Source organism: Coffea arabica, chromosome 3e (genome assembly GCF_036785885.1).
Source record: "Coffea arabica cultivar ET-39 chromosome 3e, Coffea Arabica ET-39 HiFi, whole genome shotgun sequence".
In the NCBI taxonomy this organism is placed as follows: Eukaryota; Viridiplantae; Streptophyta; class Magnoliopsida; order Gentianales; family Rubiaceae; genus Coffea; species Coffea arabica.
Genome location: NC_092315.1, coordinates 2945890 through 2963172, shown reverse-complemented (window position 1 = coordinate 2963172; position 17283 = coordinate 2945890). Strand labels below are relative to the sequence as shown.

At 36.2% G+C, this 17283-nt stretch overlaps 1 protein-coding gene and 1 pseudogene across 5 annotated transcripts; one reads left to right on the top strand and one right to left on the bottom strand.

Annotated features, from left to right (window-relative positions):
• The first annotated feature begins 608 nt into the window (after positions 1-608).
• LOC140038848 (uncharacterized) lies at positions 609-3453 on the top strand. 5 transcript variants are annotated; one of them, XM_072084320.1, is made up of 5 exons: positions 613-919; positions 990-1023; positions 1158-1195; positions 1421-1603; positions 2683-3453. In XM_072084320.1, the coding sequence occupies exons 1-5, from the start codon at positions 868-870 to the stop codon at positions 2703-2705; spliced, it is 330 nt and encodes a 109-aa protein (XP_071940421.1). In that variant the 5' UTR covers positions 613-867; the 3' UTR covers positions 2706-3453. The 5 variants fall into 5 exon arrangements, 3 of the variants coding, with proteins under 3 accessions (XP_071940420.1, XP_071940421.1, XP_071940422.1); XM_072084321.1 differs by having other exon boundaries at positions 724-919; positions 1429-1603; positions 2683-3378; XR_011842385.1 differs by lacking the exon at positions 990-1023 and having other exon boundaries at positions 609-919; positions 1347-1603.
• A 118-nt stretch (positions 3454-3571) lies between these two features.
• Positions 3572-4449, bottom strand: LOC140038847 (protein ARV 2-like; annotated as a pseudogene).
• Positions 4450-17283: the final 12834 nt, after the last annotated feature.

The window sequence follows — 17283 nt, the reverse complement described above, 5'->3', positions numbered from 1 at the left end:
TGACACATACTCCAATCTCAGCCCTTCCTACCAGCCCCATCCGACGGACACCAGCTCCTCTTGCCAGCGTGGCACCCTCATCGGCCGTCGGATGGACATACCGACACGTGTGGGTCACTTCTTGCTTCCCCTATAAGCTTCCACATTTTTCCCTCATTAAAATATTAATTCCCCCTTTGCATTTTTCATTCCCCAAATGGCAGTCGGACTACTCCCCCCCAACCCAATTAAATTTTAGTGTGTTGCCCAGTGACTGTGAGGGGCACTTTTCACGATCTCAAACAAACAAAAAACTCCTAAACCCCTTTTCGCTTTGTTTTTTGCTGTGGAGCAAACCGGAGGTAGCCGGTTACAAGCCGACCTTGGTAAAAGCAACGTGACGATCACAAGGAATCTAGGTGACCGCAGAAAATATCGCTCCAGCCGGTCAAATTCATTATTTTTCGGTTTCACATTTTCTCCCCCCCCCCCCCCAAGAAAAATAGTAAGTAATCAATTCAATTAATTTTAAGTTATTCATGATAATAAAAATTAAATAATTTCCTTCCCCCCCCCCAATTATTACGGTCTTATCAACATATAAGACTAACAGCCGAAGGAGGGTTACTGTTCACAAGCTTTTTCGTCGTCCTCACGTGCTCGCCATCCTCCTTCGGCTCGGCTCTTCTCATCATCTCGTCTCATCTCACAATAGCAGCCAAAATTTCGTTATCTTCCCTTTCACCTCTTTTCATCTCATCTCATTAATGCACGCACATGCTTTTCCATTTTTGCTCCTTCGTCTGCTCTGGTTATGAATGGGTGGGCTGAGAATCTTTCTTAATTGGAATAAGGCGTATCACACAATGGATTTTATCCTTTGGATTTATGGCCTCCATCCTTTACCTGAGATTTCTTCTCTTCTACCCAACAATTGGAGGTACGATTCTTTTTCTCCTTCCTATTTCAGTTTTTGGCTCTTCCTCTTTATGATTGTGATATTTTTCTAGGGTTCCTCTCCCAGCTGTTTGCGTTCTTGCGGAGGTTGATTTTTTGTCGGAATTTTCTTCTGTGCCTTTTTCCTTTTTCTTTTCTTTTGTTATATTTTCGCTTGCATGCTGAATTTTACAGATGTTGTTCTTGTCCTTTTATGTTTTACGTTATTTTGTTGTTTTCAGGATAGCCTTGTGCATTTGTCTTCCAAATCTGCGTGGAGGTACTATCTTTTCCCCCTTTTTTTTTTTGGCAATCGCCTTTTCGTTTGAGCTGTCTTTTCCTTCTCCTTTGAACCGGTCTCTTTATGCCTTTCTTTCAATATGCTCTACCTATGTCTCGCCTGAGAGAACACCTTGATGATTTTTCCCCAGATCTATTGTTTCTTTTCTTTCCTTCTTTCTTGCTCCCGGAGTTCGAGCAACTACCTAATCAGCTGCTAACTCAGATCATCAGATGGCTTTGTCACTAGCTCTTCAGCGGCTGGTCTCATCGAGCAGCCTTCTCAGCCGGTCTCTCAATCCCCTCCTCCGTCCGGCTGCTTCCGCTGCGTCATCAAGTGTTTTCGACGTCGTCGATCGCCGCTCCGATCGTCCTCTCGACCATAGCCGCGAATTATCCTGTTTTCCAGGTAATTTTTTTTTCTTTTTTGCGCCCCCACCAGATCTATAATCTGTCTCTTCTATGTATATAATTTGGGGGAATTTTCATCCTAGCCTCTGATCTTGTCCTGCTTATCGCCAATTGATATAGCGCAGCGGAAATGAAGTATGGGTCCCTTTCTATTTTTATTTAAATTGACGATTTTTCGACTGATCTTTTATTTTTAATTTTTTAAAAAAATTTTTTTTGTCTGGGTCTTTAATGCATTTCCGCTAGATGTCTGATTTGTTTGAAGCTTGTGTTTGCTTTAGTCTTGTGGTGGGTGATTTTTTTTTTCTTTTTAGTTAACTGCTTTTCTTATTTTTTCAAACTCTATTTTTTTTTTTGACCTTTTTACCTTGGCTAATAATAATTGAAGCCTTGATTATGCTCTGTTTTTCTACCATTGTTTTGGGTCAGGCAGGATGAAGTATATTTAATCCAGTAATATACAATTTTCTTGCTTAGTGGTTTGAATTCTCATGCACTTGATCTCGTGCTTTTTTTTTCCTTGCTCACTTTGACTTAGGATTTTGCATTTTGCTTGTGGTAGAAAGTGATTTCTTGTATGCGAAGTAACTTTTACAGTTTGTGCTCGCCAAATTGACAGAATTTGTGGATGTACTGAACATGCTTTTAAAAGCTTTACCAAAGTGTAATTCTTCAATAAAGTTTAGAATGTTTTAGTCTTAAGGTTCACTGAGGATTGGTGCATATTGGGATTAAGAAGACGCTAACCTTTAAAATGCTTTTTTGGATAATTTTGGGAGGTGAATATTATTTGTGGACTTTATGTCATATTCTTGGTTAAAATGTGTAACTGGAAAATCAATGTTTCTAAACTAACCCACTCGGGGAAGTGTAAGGCAAAGAAAGGAAAAAAAAACTGGATTAAATAGCAAATAGAAGTATTTATGCTGGTACAGATCTAAGCTTCATTTTCATTTTCCCATAGCTTTTTCCTTTATGATGTTGGAAGTTGTGAGAACATACTTCTTGTGTACAAGTAGTTGAAAGATTAGTACTCATTTCAAAGCTAATTGCTATTTGTGCATCCTTTGTTTGTAGGAAGTATTGGAGTATGCAGATAAAGACTGCATGAAACAAGGATTCCTTCACTTGTTCTTATAAGAGGAAATAGCAAAACTGGACAAATTTGTTACTAATCACTCCCTCAAAGTTGGTGATTCCCCAATCTAGAACAACTTTTGCTATTATTATCTTCACCAGGAAAGGCATAGAAAAGTTGCAACCCAGGCATTTTAGCTTCAAAATTTAGCTTGGAAAGGCATAGAAAAGTTTCGACCCTGCATTTTAGCTTCAAAATTTAGTTTTAGTCAGATTCTATATACTAAGAAACTTGGCTGTCAGAGGTTGGAGAAAAGTCAAGATCCAAAGCTGCAACAAACACCTGCATCAGCAAATTAGTGCGGGGAGTGCATCAAATATCAAGCTGCATACTCTTGTGGAGGATATTCTTAGCTTGAGAGTGCTGTTTCAAATGTGCTCTTTTGGTAATATATCTAAAAATGATAATCATGTTAGTACTACAGTTGGGGAGTATGCCTTAGGTATATTGCATGATGAGGAATGGATAAATCCTCTGTGCTATTGAGCACTTTTGTATAGAATTAGGGGCCTTTGCTCCAAGTGTAAAGGTTAGTTGATGATTAATATATGGCTAATATCGTTTCGGAAAAAAAATATATACTAAGAAACTATACCACCTCATGGTGATTATTGATATTTATATTGTTAGTGAAATCTGTAGTAGACCCTTCATGGTTTTTCCGCTTTCAGTAAGTTTTGAGTTACCATATAAATCAGGAGAATTTGGGATATGGTTTTCCCGCTTTCAATTCATCATCAAAACCACGTCTACAGGGAAGCAGATTATGAGAGGACCAAATTGTAGTGTCTTCAAATAATGCCCTCATGACCAGCAACGGATGCAAGCCAGCACTGCTAGGTACGACTGTGGTCAACAATCTGAGGCATTGATGTGTTCAAATCAGATTGCAGAGCAGGTTGCTCTCGATTGGTTTCAAATCTAATAAGGATCCAAATGTTCAGATGGAATAGAGTCCCTATAAGAATATTATTAGCTCAAATGCAGTGTTCTGAGCCCTTCACTGACAAAAAATTTCACAGCATGCGCAGCGACGCAGGCCCCAAAGCATCTAATGGTAGCTGAGTTGACGATCACTTTTAAAGCAACTGTATTTGATGACAGAACAAACATATCAATTATGATGATCATGGAAGAAGGAAATTCCCATACCGTCATGGCGATAAGAAAGATCTTAAAGTAACTGGAAACAAGCATGGTAAGGGCTGTATCTTTGCCCTTCAGAACTCCAACTGAAGCATTCAGAAACTTTGCAGAACCGATGAGTACCACAGACATAAACAAGAAATTTCCCAAAACAACATCAATCAAGATCTTTACAGAACCGCAATACTGCAGGCTGCAGCAAAGCTCATTAACGAAGTGCTTTCTGAGTCATTCGCATTTAACACCCAATTTCTGTAAGAATCCAGCATTAAAAAACCCAATAGTAGTTTCCACATTAAACACTCAGAATCCAGAATGTCCCTGGTGAACATATTGTAGAACAAATGTCTATATGCCTTAGGCTTGTGCAGAATCAAATCAATTAGAATAATCATGACTTCACACACAATATATTCATCAGCCACCTTTTTGCAATTCCCACATTTCATGAGGCGGATGTTTCCGGGAGAATACTGAATGTAGAGACTCTTGATGGGAAAAGAACATTCAACACATCTAAAATCGCTCTTCTCCTCCATCCTTTTGGTCTGTGATGCTGTCTAAAGGTGTTTTGAGGGCTGGCATTGGTGGTTCAAAGTAAGAACTATTCCATTGCACTTTATACTTTTGGTTGTCCTGGAGTGTCTCCTTGTTCTTACGGGTGCAATAATTGAAAGAATTAGAGGAAGATTTAACCGGGTTCATGGCATCATGCCACCCGAAAGAATCTATGGCACCCACTTATTACATACAATAATATCACGTTTTTATTTTTCAAATTATATACCCACTATATATTCTTTATGGGCATCCATTATAAATTGTCGCCGCGCGACGCGCGGCCCATGCCTCCTAGTATGGAGTGATTAGGAAGGAGCATTTAGCACTACTACTACTCCTCCCTGCTGCAGCTGCAGCAACTGCCAGACTGCAATCGTTTTTTTCTTTTATTATTAAATCAAAATGGACATGTGGGACCCATATATGGTGTACCCCAAAATAAAAACAGAAAAGGCAAAAGCAACGGCTGAGATCTTCCAAATGTGGAAATGGGAAGGTGCATCCTCCGTTAGATTAGGACTGACGTGGCGGGATGGACTTAAATAAATAGTAATTTGAAGCTAATAAAAAGATTCCAGGGAACAAACAAGTCCATGCTGGCGATTAAACTAGACAGTTTTCGGTGGGGGTCGTGGAGCAGCGGGCCAGATCTTGACCGTCGGAATAAAAAAATCGAGGGCGGAGATAAGAGGGACAGTGGTTGTTCGGGGGGAAAACTCGAGTCACGGTCACGGAACTTCCGAGAGAGAAAGGGAAGGGGGAGGGGGGGACCACAGATCCCGAGAGGGAGAGAGGGTCAAGGCCCGAGGGTGCTGTGGGTGGGCCGGGGAGGGGGTTAATTTTGGCAGCAGCTGCCGATCTAGAAATTATTTCCTCGCGTTGGCCTAATTGTCACATATCTGTAGAGAGAAGATGTGGGGGGAAGTGAGATGACGTGGTTTGGGCCCCACTCCCTCTCATTTCCTCCTACTCCTACTCCTTCTCCTTCCTAGTGGTAACATTCTCCGCCGCGGTCGTGGTAGACCACACCACTATTACTTACCACTACTACGGACTCCCCACAACCGCTAGGGTGGTCAAACTTTTTGTGTGTATGGTAGTAAGCAGATCTGATCAGTACTAGTACTCTACTAGCTATTATTGCTCCCCAAAATACTAGAGACTGTGTAGTATTTGTTTTTCCAAATTTACTACTACATCAATAGGAAAGAAAAGAAAATTAGATAAAGATGACCAAATGAGTCTTTAGTATGTTTGGATGTGAGTTTACTTGAAATAATTACTGTAATATTTTTTTTTATGATATAATATATGTGAGATAAAAAAAATTATAATATTTGTTTGAATAGTTGATTATTTGCATCATAAAAGGAAAAGACGGAAAAACTAGACTGAAAAAAACGCGAAATCATACAAATCAAGAGTTCAACAAGAAAAGTTTCCTAATGATATTCTGCATACTAACGCATTGGTATTTTAAATACTTGCTTTAGTTTTGGGTTTTTAAGCCTTACTAATATAAATAAAGAAATGGCAGATAAAAAAGGGCAAAGATTAAGCTTTAAATATAAAGCAATATAGAGGGACAAAAAAAAAAAGGAAAACCTTGTTAGGATTGTGGTTTTGCAATAAAAAAATTTTGCGTTTTTAATGGACAGATTTTTCAATTACTTTTTCATCTCACATATATCAAATCGCTATAATACATTTTTCTACCAAAAATTTTTAAAAAAAAAAATAGCAGTCCAAACGAAAATTTGAACAAGGGGAAACTACAGCCGAATAATAAGAGTGCATGAGTTGTATGTGCTTGTTTAACAAAAAACATTTTTGGATTTTGAACGTGTTTTCCACTTGTTCTATCTTACTCTTTTTTTCTTTTTTTTGTTCTATCTTACTCGAGTCCCCTAAAATTGTTGGGTAGTGTTCATCCTAACATTTGTCAGCTAGTTTGTATTAGTAAAATAATAGATGTTACGTGTAATTTATTTCGTATTACTAGTACACGTATCATCGTGAGTTTCTTGCAATCTAATACTTATAATAGATAATTAGATGTGGTAATTCATAGACTGCTCAGAAGTTACTTGGACCAAAATTTCTTGCAATGGCTGGTTTCCAAAAATGAGGACAATTAGCATGATCACTAATCGTCGTATCATTCTCATGCTGCTTCCCCCAACACACCATACGGTTTAACTTTAACGATAAAATTAGACAGAAAGAGCCAGATGAGTCCATGTCTTTGCACAGTGGATGGATGTAGGGGAAAAAGATATGGAGCATAAGGCAATTCATAGTAATGGCAAACTCCCACCAAACCGGCCAGCCCCAGCCTTTTGTCTCTGTCTTGAGGAAGATTTGCCCCTTGAAAATTGCTCAGATTTGTTACACGTTTAGTTAATGATTTTGATCAAGCGTTTGTTTTGCATAACCACAAAATGGGCAGGTAAAACGCCTCCCTCTCCCTCTCATATGAAAATGAAACTCTCTTTAAGGGAATAGTCCCAATATGCGAGCGGAGTCAATTTAAGTACGACGTTTTAAGGCTTGTCAATCCAATTGTCTTTTTCCTTTCAAGTAGTAACATTTAGAATTTAAGAGCAGTGAATGAAATATAAACCCGTATTCTTCGATTCAAAGTTTTTAAAATATAAGGTTGTGTTTGGATTGCATTTTCCGTGATTTTTCATGGAAAAATTACTGTAACGATTTGATATATGTGAGGAAAAAAGGTAATAGGGAAATGTGATCACGGAAAATGACGTAATTTTTCGACGGAAACGGGCAATCCAAACAAAGCCTAAATCCGTGCATAGCATGGATCAAAATGCCAGTAACATTTACTGGAATTTAAGAGCTGTGTTTCTCTGTAGGAATACAAACAGCAAATCAATGTCCAAGAAAGGATCATTCATCCGTTCATTGTATGAGGATATAGAAAATAGAATTTGATGTATAAGTTGCAAATTCAACTCCATGTTATTCCGGTCATATGCAATGATTTTTTTTTTGTTTGTTTTGAAGTCTAGAATGTAGATTCAATATCGGAGGCCTAGCGTAATTCACAAGATTTTGTTGTATTTTGCGTTATGAGCATTATAGTGTAGCATCCCGACATGCACATTTAACAAAATAAATTTTACGCTATATGCAAAAAAAATGTCCAAGTACAATTAATTAATATGTTACCAAAAAGGACCATGCATCAATGATATGCAAAATCTAGTAAACTAACATTAGGAAATTCTTATCATTAATTTGTTCATCTGTTAATGTATCAACTCAATCAACACTTTTTTTGCAAATATTAAGTATTACAAACCCTAAAAAGTTTCTCGTTTTGACATACATTGGATTTTGTTTTAAAAAAAAAAAAATTTTCCCATAAACAAGTAAGAGGTCAACAATCCCTTTCATCTTACCATCCAATCCAACTCCTTTCAGACTTAAACAACTGATAATAGGGAATTTTTTGTTTTGTTATTTAACTGTCTTTAAAGACTACTACCTATGTTAAAATATTTTTAACTCTTCATTTATTACTCTTATCCAATCAACCTGAGCAGGTAAATCTAAGTGGGAAGGAATAATATGCTTTTTTTAATGGTACAATTTGACTAATAAATGAAGTGATCCCATATATATCCACTGCAGCACATTTGATGCTCTTTCCCTTTCCCCTAATTTTCTGTCGTCCTTTCCAGTGATGAAATCTTTACACGGCTTTTCCTTTTCTCACTCAGTCAAATCTGGGATTTGTATTCTACCGCTGCTACTCTTCTTTCTTACGGGCCAACAATTGCGCATACTTTGGCCCCAATATTTAATGGCAGGAGAAAAATTTGGGGTTCATGAACCCAACCATTTGTCCTACGTGGCATGGCACTTTCCTTATGTGGCGCCCTGGTATTCCGACACGTACTCATAAAATCTCAAGTTTCCTTCCCTTTTTTATCCCTTAAGCACTGTTTTGGATCTCGTCATTGGTCATCCTCACCTTCTCTCATCAGCAAATATCTCGTTAACATGGAAAGTGATAGAGTCACAGCTCATCTTCCGCACCTATCCACTGACTCTATTTTTGCACCACCTGGCATCGTTTGGTGATTGCAAAACCAGTCAATTTAATTGGCCTCCGACCTGTAAAAAAATTCAGAGAAACAAAAGAGGTGTATTAGGAAAAACTCTCTTATCTGTCAAATGAGGTAAAAATAAAGGACAGATAGAAGAGGGGATTTTTCTTTATTCTTTACTTAAATAGCTCAGCTGCAGAGCTTTTAAACTGAAGTCCTGACCAATGAAAATTGATTAGAAAATATGTTGAGTAAAAAGGTACTCCTAATATTTTGCAACGTCGCGTAAAACTTCTATAATCAGCAGGAGCTAGATAATAAATAAATTTTTTTTGACAGATATTTTTAACACACTTAATATTCACCTAACGCATTATATATATACATATTAATAATTATTTAATTTTTCTTATCCTCTAATATATTTATTTATTTTTAATTAATTTTATATTTTTAAAAATATAACATCCGAAATATATTTCAACAAGATGGACCGATAATAATTTTCTTGTATTAATCCAAATACTTGTTAGAAAAGCTTCTTTAAATGTTAAAATTTGGGACGAAAGTAGATTATTATATACCAAAATATTAACGGGAGCAGTCAATTTGAGAAACAAAAAAAAAGGAAGAAAAGAAGAAAAATATGATTGCACAATGGTAGCTGTTGTAGTAGTACATTTTTTCTGAGCAACATTACGTCACAAGAAGAGGAAAAAAGGGAAAAGAAAAAACGGTGACACGAGGCGTAGGTCAGAAATCTGAAAATGTGATTGGTTAGGCGGACAAATGATGTCAATTTTGTCCAACTGTGCCTTGATGGACAGCTGAGGCGCCGTGACTTTAACAAAAGCTCCACATTCTGATTGAAAGCCCCAATATTCATGAGGGCCCTAGCTTACCACGTCGGACTAAGTGGGGCCCACACCAGATGGTTGACCCACCCCAATGGTGTGGATCCCTGCCCTTTTTCTTTTTGTCCTTTTCCAGTTTTTTTTTCCCTTTTTTTTTTAAAAGAAAAAATCATTGTGAAATCCCTCCAAGACATGCCAAGTGTGCAACCAATACGAAACGTCACCGCGTCTGACGTGGTTTTCCTTGTGACCGTGCATTGAATACCCAAAACTTAGCAATCAATCAAAGGCATATTATTATGAAACACTAATCCAACAATATTTTATCCCCACAAAAAACAAAAACCCTCTATCTAATTCAATTTAAAAAAATAAATGAATAAACATTAGCATTAGTAGAATTGAAAAATTATTTATCAAGTTTAATTCTCTCTAATGCTTGGATATGGTAGAATATGCCATCGTGGGATGTTAACATGGCTTATCTTTTAGCTCTTCTTTTTTTTATTATTAATAAAATAGAAGAAAGTGATACATCTTATTAATTAATAGTGCGCTAGTATTTTAATGTCTCGAGGGAAGCAATCTAGAGACGTAGAGTCATGCTATGCTCTCTCGTGCATGTAGTTGTTATACCTGGCTGGCAAGCAAGTTAAGCAGATGGTAAACTTCTTTTTTTAATGTGGTTAATTGGTTTAAGGAATTTAATATATATAAAAATATATATATTGGCTCGGTGGTGATGATGAAGGGGTTTGAAACAAGCGTCATTATCTATGGTGGAATATCTTCTGTTTGGAATTTCTATCGAAAGTAGTATGTGGTTTCAAAGTTGTTTGATATGTTTGGAAACCAGCTTGACAAAATTTAAAAAACAGACGTGGACAATAATAACAGTGGACTAAATCAAAAGATAGCTTGCGATGCGTTTTGTTTTGGTCATGAAGTTATTATTATGCAGCATGTATCTATTCTTGACTTTGGACATGCAAACCAGAGAAGAAAGACATAAATCATGACCTAAAGTAACACGTACATGAGCTCTTGAAATAAATTTCCGTATAGAATTTGTTAGTATATGGGTTTGATCAATGGTGGATAAAAAGCACATATAGGTTTGTTTGGATGGCAGATTATTTGTCATAATTTATTTGTTTGTATTATTAACACGTTTTTCAATTATCTCACATATATCATATCAAAAAAGTATTACAATATTTTTTTTTTCAAAAAAATTATCCCCAATAATAATATGTTATGACTTTGGTAAATTAGAGAACCCATAGTTGCCCCTACGGGTTTAGCCACATGGTAGCAGCATTCCTTTGGGACTTTCAGGTCTCGGGTTCGAAACTGCGTTATGGGGACGCCTGTGCACTTATCGTGCCTTGGTCGGGTTGGGGCGCCGGACTCGGGCCGCAGGGAATTAGTCGGGTCCCGTAAGAATTAACCCGGACACCCCTGTGTCGACAAAAAAAAAGAAAAAAGAGAACCCATAGTTGCCTGTGGTACCCGCATCTACATTGGCAATAACCTCTTCTTATATTAGACTTCTTATTAGGGTTAAATCAGTATAAACATTTATGTTTGTCACAACTCACGTCTCACGACCATAAAAATATGAATTATAACCTTGCTTATATGGTGAGACACAATAATATGTCCAACATTTAGTTAGGGAAGATACAATTAATCACAAATGACATAAGGGTTTAAATTATGTATTGCATTGTGTATATTGCTATAGCACCACGAGTCCAAGAAACTAATGCGAGGAGTTCATAAATATACTGCATTATATATATCATGAAGATGTAACAGGTTCATGATTAATTCAGAAATACCACCAAATCACAAGAGCAACATGTTTTTCTATACTATAATAAAGCTATGGTACTTACAGATCAAATAGCATTCATTCAAGAAATATATGACCTTTTGGAATTAGCAAGAAGATTGTTTGATTGACTCATAGCTAATGGATTTCAGCCTTTTTGAAATAAGAAAAGAAAAAAAAAAGGGCATAATTTTCTTTATACTATTTTGACAGGGGAATATGTGAAAGAGTCTTTCAAGGTGGGGACAAGCGTGTAATATGATACAGTTACTTTTGCACCACTTTACATATAAACTACGAACCCGTAATCATCAATTGGTTGTCTCTGTGACCAAATTCTATTGCGCTTTGCCATCTTATCCGTGTTGTATACTTTGCTTACTCTCAAAAACAGCGATAATTAATTAATTAATTAATTATATAAAAGCATGTAGGTGTCTTCCTTATTGTTTGCAGTTATTTTGACCTAACACAATCATAGTTTATGCTATTTTATTCTTGTAGTGGCACACGAAAAGTTTGCTCATGAAGCACTATATAATATTGGCAAATTAGACACAATCCACATTGTTTTTAAATCACAAGATCCAAACTTATGTGCAGCAGGGCAAAAAGATCAATCAAGCAATCATAATAGTTTAATCAAACTGTAATTGCTTGGGTTTTTATGTATGATAAGCCACCTCTAATTAATTAACCATTGCTTTTGTAATCGAGTGGCTTCTAGCTGGTTATAGAAAATAAAGCTGGGGTTTTGTGCTAAATTCACTTGGAATACTTCCAAAAGGGGGTTGGATAAATCTTCTTGTTTTACAGTTTGACATTACTTGAGAACTTTTTTATAGCAAAAAAAAAAAAAAATTTTGAATGTATGAACGATGAGAAGATCTATTTTCGTGGTTGTAGGTCAAGAGACATTTTCAAACTGTAAAATAGATGAAAACTGATTTTGCGGAAAAACTTAATCAGAAAGCAAAAGCAGTGCGACAAGGGAAATCGTCACAAATTGAATGGTAAAGTTATGAAACTAATAATATGAAATTAGTAGCAAAATTAAAAACATGCCCTTTTTTTTTCATTTTCGGAAATGAAAATTGGACAATCCATTTGAAGATTAATGAATGCAGGCTTTATTGCTATGTTTTCCGTGAGCATATTTTTTAATCACCTTTTTACCTCACATATATCAAATCGCTACAGCAATTTTTTTTTATAAAAAATCCAGAAAAATGCATTCCAAACATGATTCTTAATGGAGTCTGTTCTTTCATGTAACATATTTGTTTTTTTCTTGAAAGATTTAGAGCTTGTTTGAATTGTAACTTTTCACAGAATTTTTTTTTTTTAAAACATATTTTTAAATTATTATTTTATCTCAAATATATCATATTATTATATTATATTTATCTACGAAAACTCTAAAAACTAGCAATTTGAACGGACTCTTAGAGTCTCTCTTGAGCACAGAAGAAATGGTCTACTGTTTCCTCCAACAAAGCCGACAATCCCTAAAGTACATTGACCATTTCAATAGGAGAAATCAAATACCTTTTTTCCATCACCCAAAAAAGATCATGTAAAAGAAACTTGCTCGGTGGCAAACGTTTACACGTTAGGTTCTCCGTCCATTTATCTTCTGTCCCTGCAACTTTTGAACAGAGAAAGCTCTAATCCACAATCCACATGTTGTGGTTGAACTTAAATGAAATGGCGTCGTCAGGGGAGCTGGGCTGGCCCGGCTGGGCATATCATTTTTTAACAAAAATCTAGAGACCCAGTATACTGGCAACAAAAATGTACGTATTGGCCCACCATCCCTTGCGTGCTCAAAAGGTGCGAATTTACGTCGGAATAAATTGTTTCATCTGCCCAGTCACACGAGAAACAATCACACGTCAATACATACAAGTTGGTTCAATCGATAATCGCTGATTACTTTTTCACGAAAGGTCATATTTTCGAATTTCGTTATTCATGTGAGAACTAAATTAGTCAACAATCTGTAAAAATCCTGTAAGAGACTTATGATTCATAGGGCATGCCCTGCTGATCTGGAACGGTGATCAGAATCGAATCCACCTAAGTTTTTCCTTACCAAAAAAATCATTTCACTAAAGAACAAAAACATAAACAATATGCAGCAGACAGAGAGAGAGAGAGAGAGAGCAAAATAACTTTCAAGGAAGAAAAATAAGTCTTTGAATACTCGTAAAATTTATTGAAGATGGGGTCTTAGTAGGTAAGATGGTCACCGCCACCAGAGGTAATTGGACTTGAAAGATCTATGTCCACTACGATTCGGGCTTGTCCTGCAGGTAATATCAAGAAGATGTGTGACACAGGCTAACTTAAATTATTTGTCTGTACTATGAAACTGATTTGCAAACCAAATTGGAGTTGGAGAGAGAGAGAGAGAGAGAGGGGGGGGGGGAACAGAGATTTTGTTAACTTGCAATCATACTATAACAGTATAACTTCACTTTAATGTGCGTTATTTAATGGCTGTTGAAGTAAAGTTCAGCCTTTTTAAGGAGTTGTTTGCTGAAATAGGTTGACTTTCATATGTATCATAAACCAATTTTGACAAAAAAAAAAAAAAATTTTGTCTGACGGTGATTAGAGTCGAAACGATCAAAAACTTTTTCTTTAAAAAAAATAAATAAGCCAGTTTGTTTTAATTGATATTCAGAAAAAAAATTTGCATTTTTATTTGCTAGAGCTAACTTTCACTTTTGCAAACTTTTCAAGATGAATAATATCCAAATAACTCTGTTCTGTCAGTGATTTTTTTTTTAATCTTATTTTCCATTCAAGGAAGACTATATATTGTAAAAGCGATGAAGGGCTAGAATGAAAAAATCGAATAAGATAACTCGTGGTAATTAGCTAGTCTCGCAATAAGAAATCGTCCACCATCATAGTTTGGCCCAAATGGCATGACACCATTAGTCTTTCGTCCTTTGGGCTGATCCAGACTGTAATGCCTGGGCGCTGGTCATAATTGACGAATTAGCGAAACGTGCTTGTCCAGCTCCCCTGTTAAACGATTTTTCCATTCTGGTTGCCTAAAATATGAACATGGAGTTTTTTTTAATACTTTTTTCCTTCTCTTTTTGGTACTTCTTTTTTTTTTTGGGTAAACTAAAACCATAAAAATGCTATATTAAGAAGTCTTTTTGGTTACTTATGTCATAGCAAAAATGGATAAGACTAAAATGCAATTTTGTTTATGTTCCATATTAGTTGGGCAATTCCATGCTTGGACTCAACAGTATGCCACTGCTTAATTTATTTAAAAAAGGAAAAAAATATTTAATATGGATGAATTTGGGACTCCAAAATTGCAAAATGAACAGTTTCTTTTAATTAAAATTCTTTGGGAAATTCTGAAATTGCGATTAAAACTTTTGTAGATATATTTACTTCTCACTGAGCTTAATGAAACCAATTCCCACAGTGAACGGCAAGTGTACTAGGAAACAACATACGTCCAATCCACGAGTAAAAATTTCTGCTAAAGCTGCAACACCAAATGAGCAATTTTATTACAGCGTGGATTAACTACATGGCAAGCCTAATAGTCAATTTTTGTTATAAATGGAAATATTCAAATAAGGTTGTGGAACCAATTTTAATCCATTTTAAGTGCAATCTAAATAAGATTGTGAGGCTGTTATTTGTGCAATTGACGTTGTTTCATCAGTCAAAGATCAATTGCTAGGCCTTGTTTGAATTGCGGTTTTCTAAAGAAAAATTTTTACATTTTTTCGTGAACACATTTTTTAATTATCTTTTTACTTCATATATATCAAATCATTACAGTATATTTTTTTGAATAAAAACTTTAAAAAAAATGCAATCCAACAGGCCATAAGTTTGCCAAGTAAAACTAGTCATTCTTTCTGACTATATGTTGGTTGTTTACATGGGTTTGAGGCCTCTTTGAAATTTCTTCTTCTTCTTTTTTTTTTAAAAAAATAAAAAATCATTCGGTCCTACTCTTATTAAACTTTATTTATGTCCTCTTTTCATTTCTGTCATTTTGATCTCAGGACGTTAGGTGATAGGGTATAATTTGTTAGTATTTTTATTATTAATTTTCCCTTCTATCCCTGACAAATATTGTGTTAATTGCTGATATTTACTCATATTTGGTATTTGGAATCAATTTCAGGAATGAAGCAGAAAACTACCAAAAAGGAGGAACTTTGTGAAAAATATGGAGACTTCTAAGGGCTTCAATCCTTGGGCCCTTGAATTGGTGGGGGACCACAAGCTAGTGAAAGGCATTTGGTCATTTGGGCTTCAGAGAAAGCAACGTAGAGAGACTTGGAACAAGAAGTACTTGGGAGGCTTTGTCCACATGTGTGGGGACCACCTAGATAGCTTTTACTCATCTTTCTTTTGTTGCTTTAAAAGGGGACAACGTACAGAAGCAAAGAGATATCTAGGGCTTTAGTTTTAGTTTTTTAGTTTAGTTCTAGTTTTCTTTCTTTGGACTGGCCTCTGACACACGCCAGGTATTCGACAATATTCCCCAACGGGGAGATTTTCTCATGAGGCGTGGTTAAGCTTTTCTAGTCAAGGGGACAACTGACGATTTGGTTCGACAATTACTGTGAGATCGAATCTGTTTTAATTATTTTCTTCATTTATTGGTATTTATATGTTCCTTGATTTTAATTGCTATGGCCTTGTGTATGATTGATTAGTGCGCAATAATTAATTATTCATATAGGCTATTTTTGCTAAATAGGGGTAATTGAATCCGTAATTGTTCGTTATCTCTACCTCAGTAGCAACTGGCGTAATTGGGTTTATGTCAGGGGAGCATATGATCTAATTTAAACAAACCCTCGTAGCGTGTTTGTTGGTTAGGATTGGGCCTTTCTAATTATTAATGCAATCTAGAAATTAAATCCTACGGTCGTACCTAGGGTTATTTTTGGGTTAGAGAAATAGCTAACGGTCGTACCTTAGCTATCGAGAAATTAAGGAAGGGTTGGTTGTTTATCGCGTGCATGACAACTATAACTAATCTATTGCTAAATGTTGGAATTATTTCTGCATCAATGATCAGTGCATGAACCATTTCTGATGTGTACCCTTGGCTAGAGTTTCCCCAATCATTTCTTTTAATTAATTATTTTCTGCAGTTAATTTATTTAGTTAGCATTTAATCCAAAACCCCCCATACTTTGGACTCTAGAAGAAACGAATTATCCCCAGTCCCTGTGGATTCGACCCTACTCACCGCTATATATAAAATCTGTATTTTTCTCGAGTAGGTATTTATTATTGCACAGGTTCGGCACCTGTCAATTTTTGGCGCCGTTGCCGGGGACTGGTGCCAGATTATTTGTTTCTTTTTGAGTTTATTTTGTTTTCATTTTTTTTTATGGCTGCTAACATTCCATATTTTGATGATAGACTGGACTTTGTTCCAGAATGGGGTTATGAGACTCATGTTTTTCCTAATGATCAATGGGATGTTGCAAATTGTGGGACTTATTTTGACTCAGGTTATTCAACTGACACATGCCCCGTATTTCAAGATAATCTAAGTTCTCCACTTGATACTTTTGGAGATTTTTCACCCCAATATCAAACGCAGTATGACCCTTATTCAAACGGGTATGATCAAGAATGGTGGGATAATTCCAATTTTGATTATGCAACCGGGCCAATGGATTTTCAACAGCAAGAGTCTCAGCAATCATCCTCCGTGTCAGGTATGTCTCTTGAAGAAATGATGGAATTACTAATTGCTAATACAAATCGATATCATCAGGAGACACAAGCGAGCCTAGATCGATTTCATCAGGAGACACAAGCGAGCCTAGATCGATCTCATCAGGAGACACAAGCGAGCCTTCGCGACCTGGCAGATCAACTATGTCTATTGACATCCAGAATAAATCGATTGGCTCCTCAAATGGAAGAATTGCCCGCACAAACCAATATCAATCTTGAGGAAGATGAGAGTGCAATTATCCGGCCAAATGACATGGAACTGCAAGAGTTTCAAGAAAACGGATTTAAAGATGCAGTTGAAAAGGAAGCAGA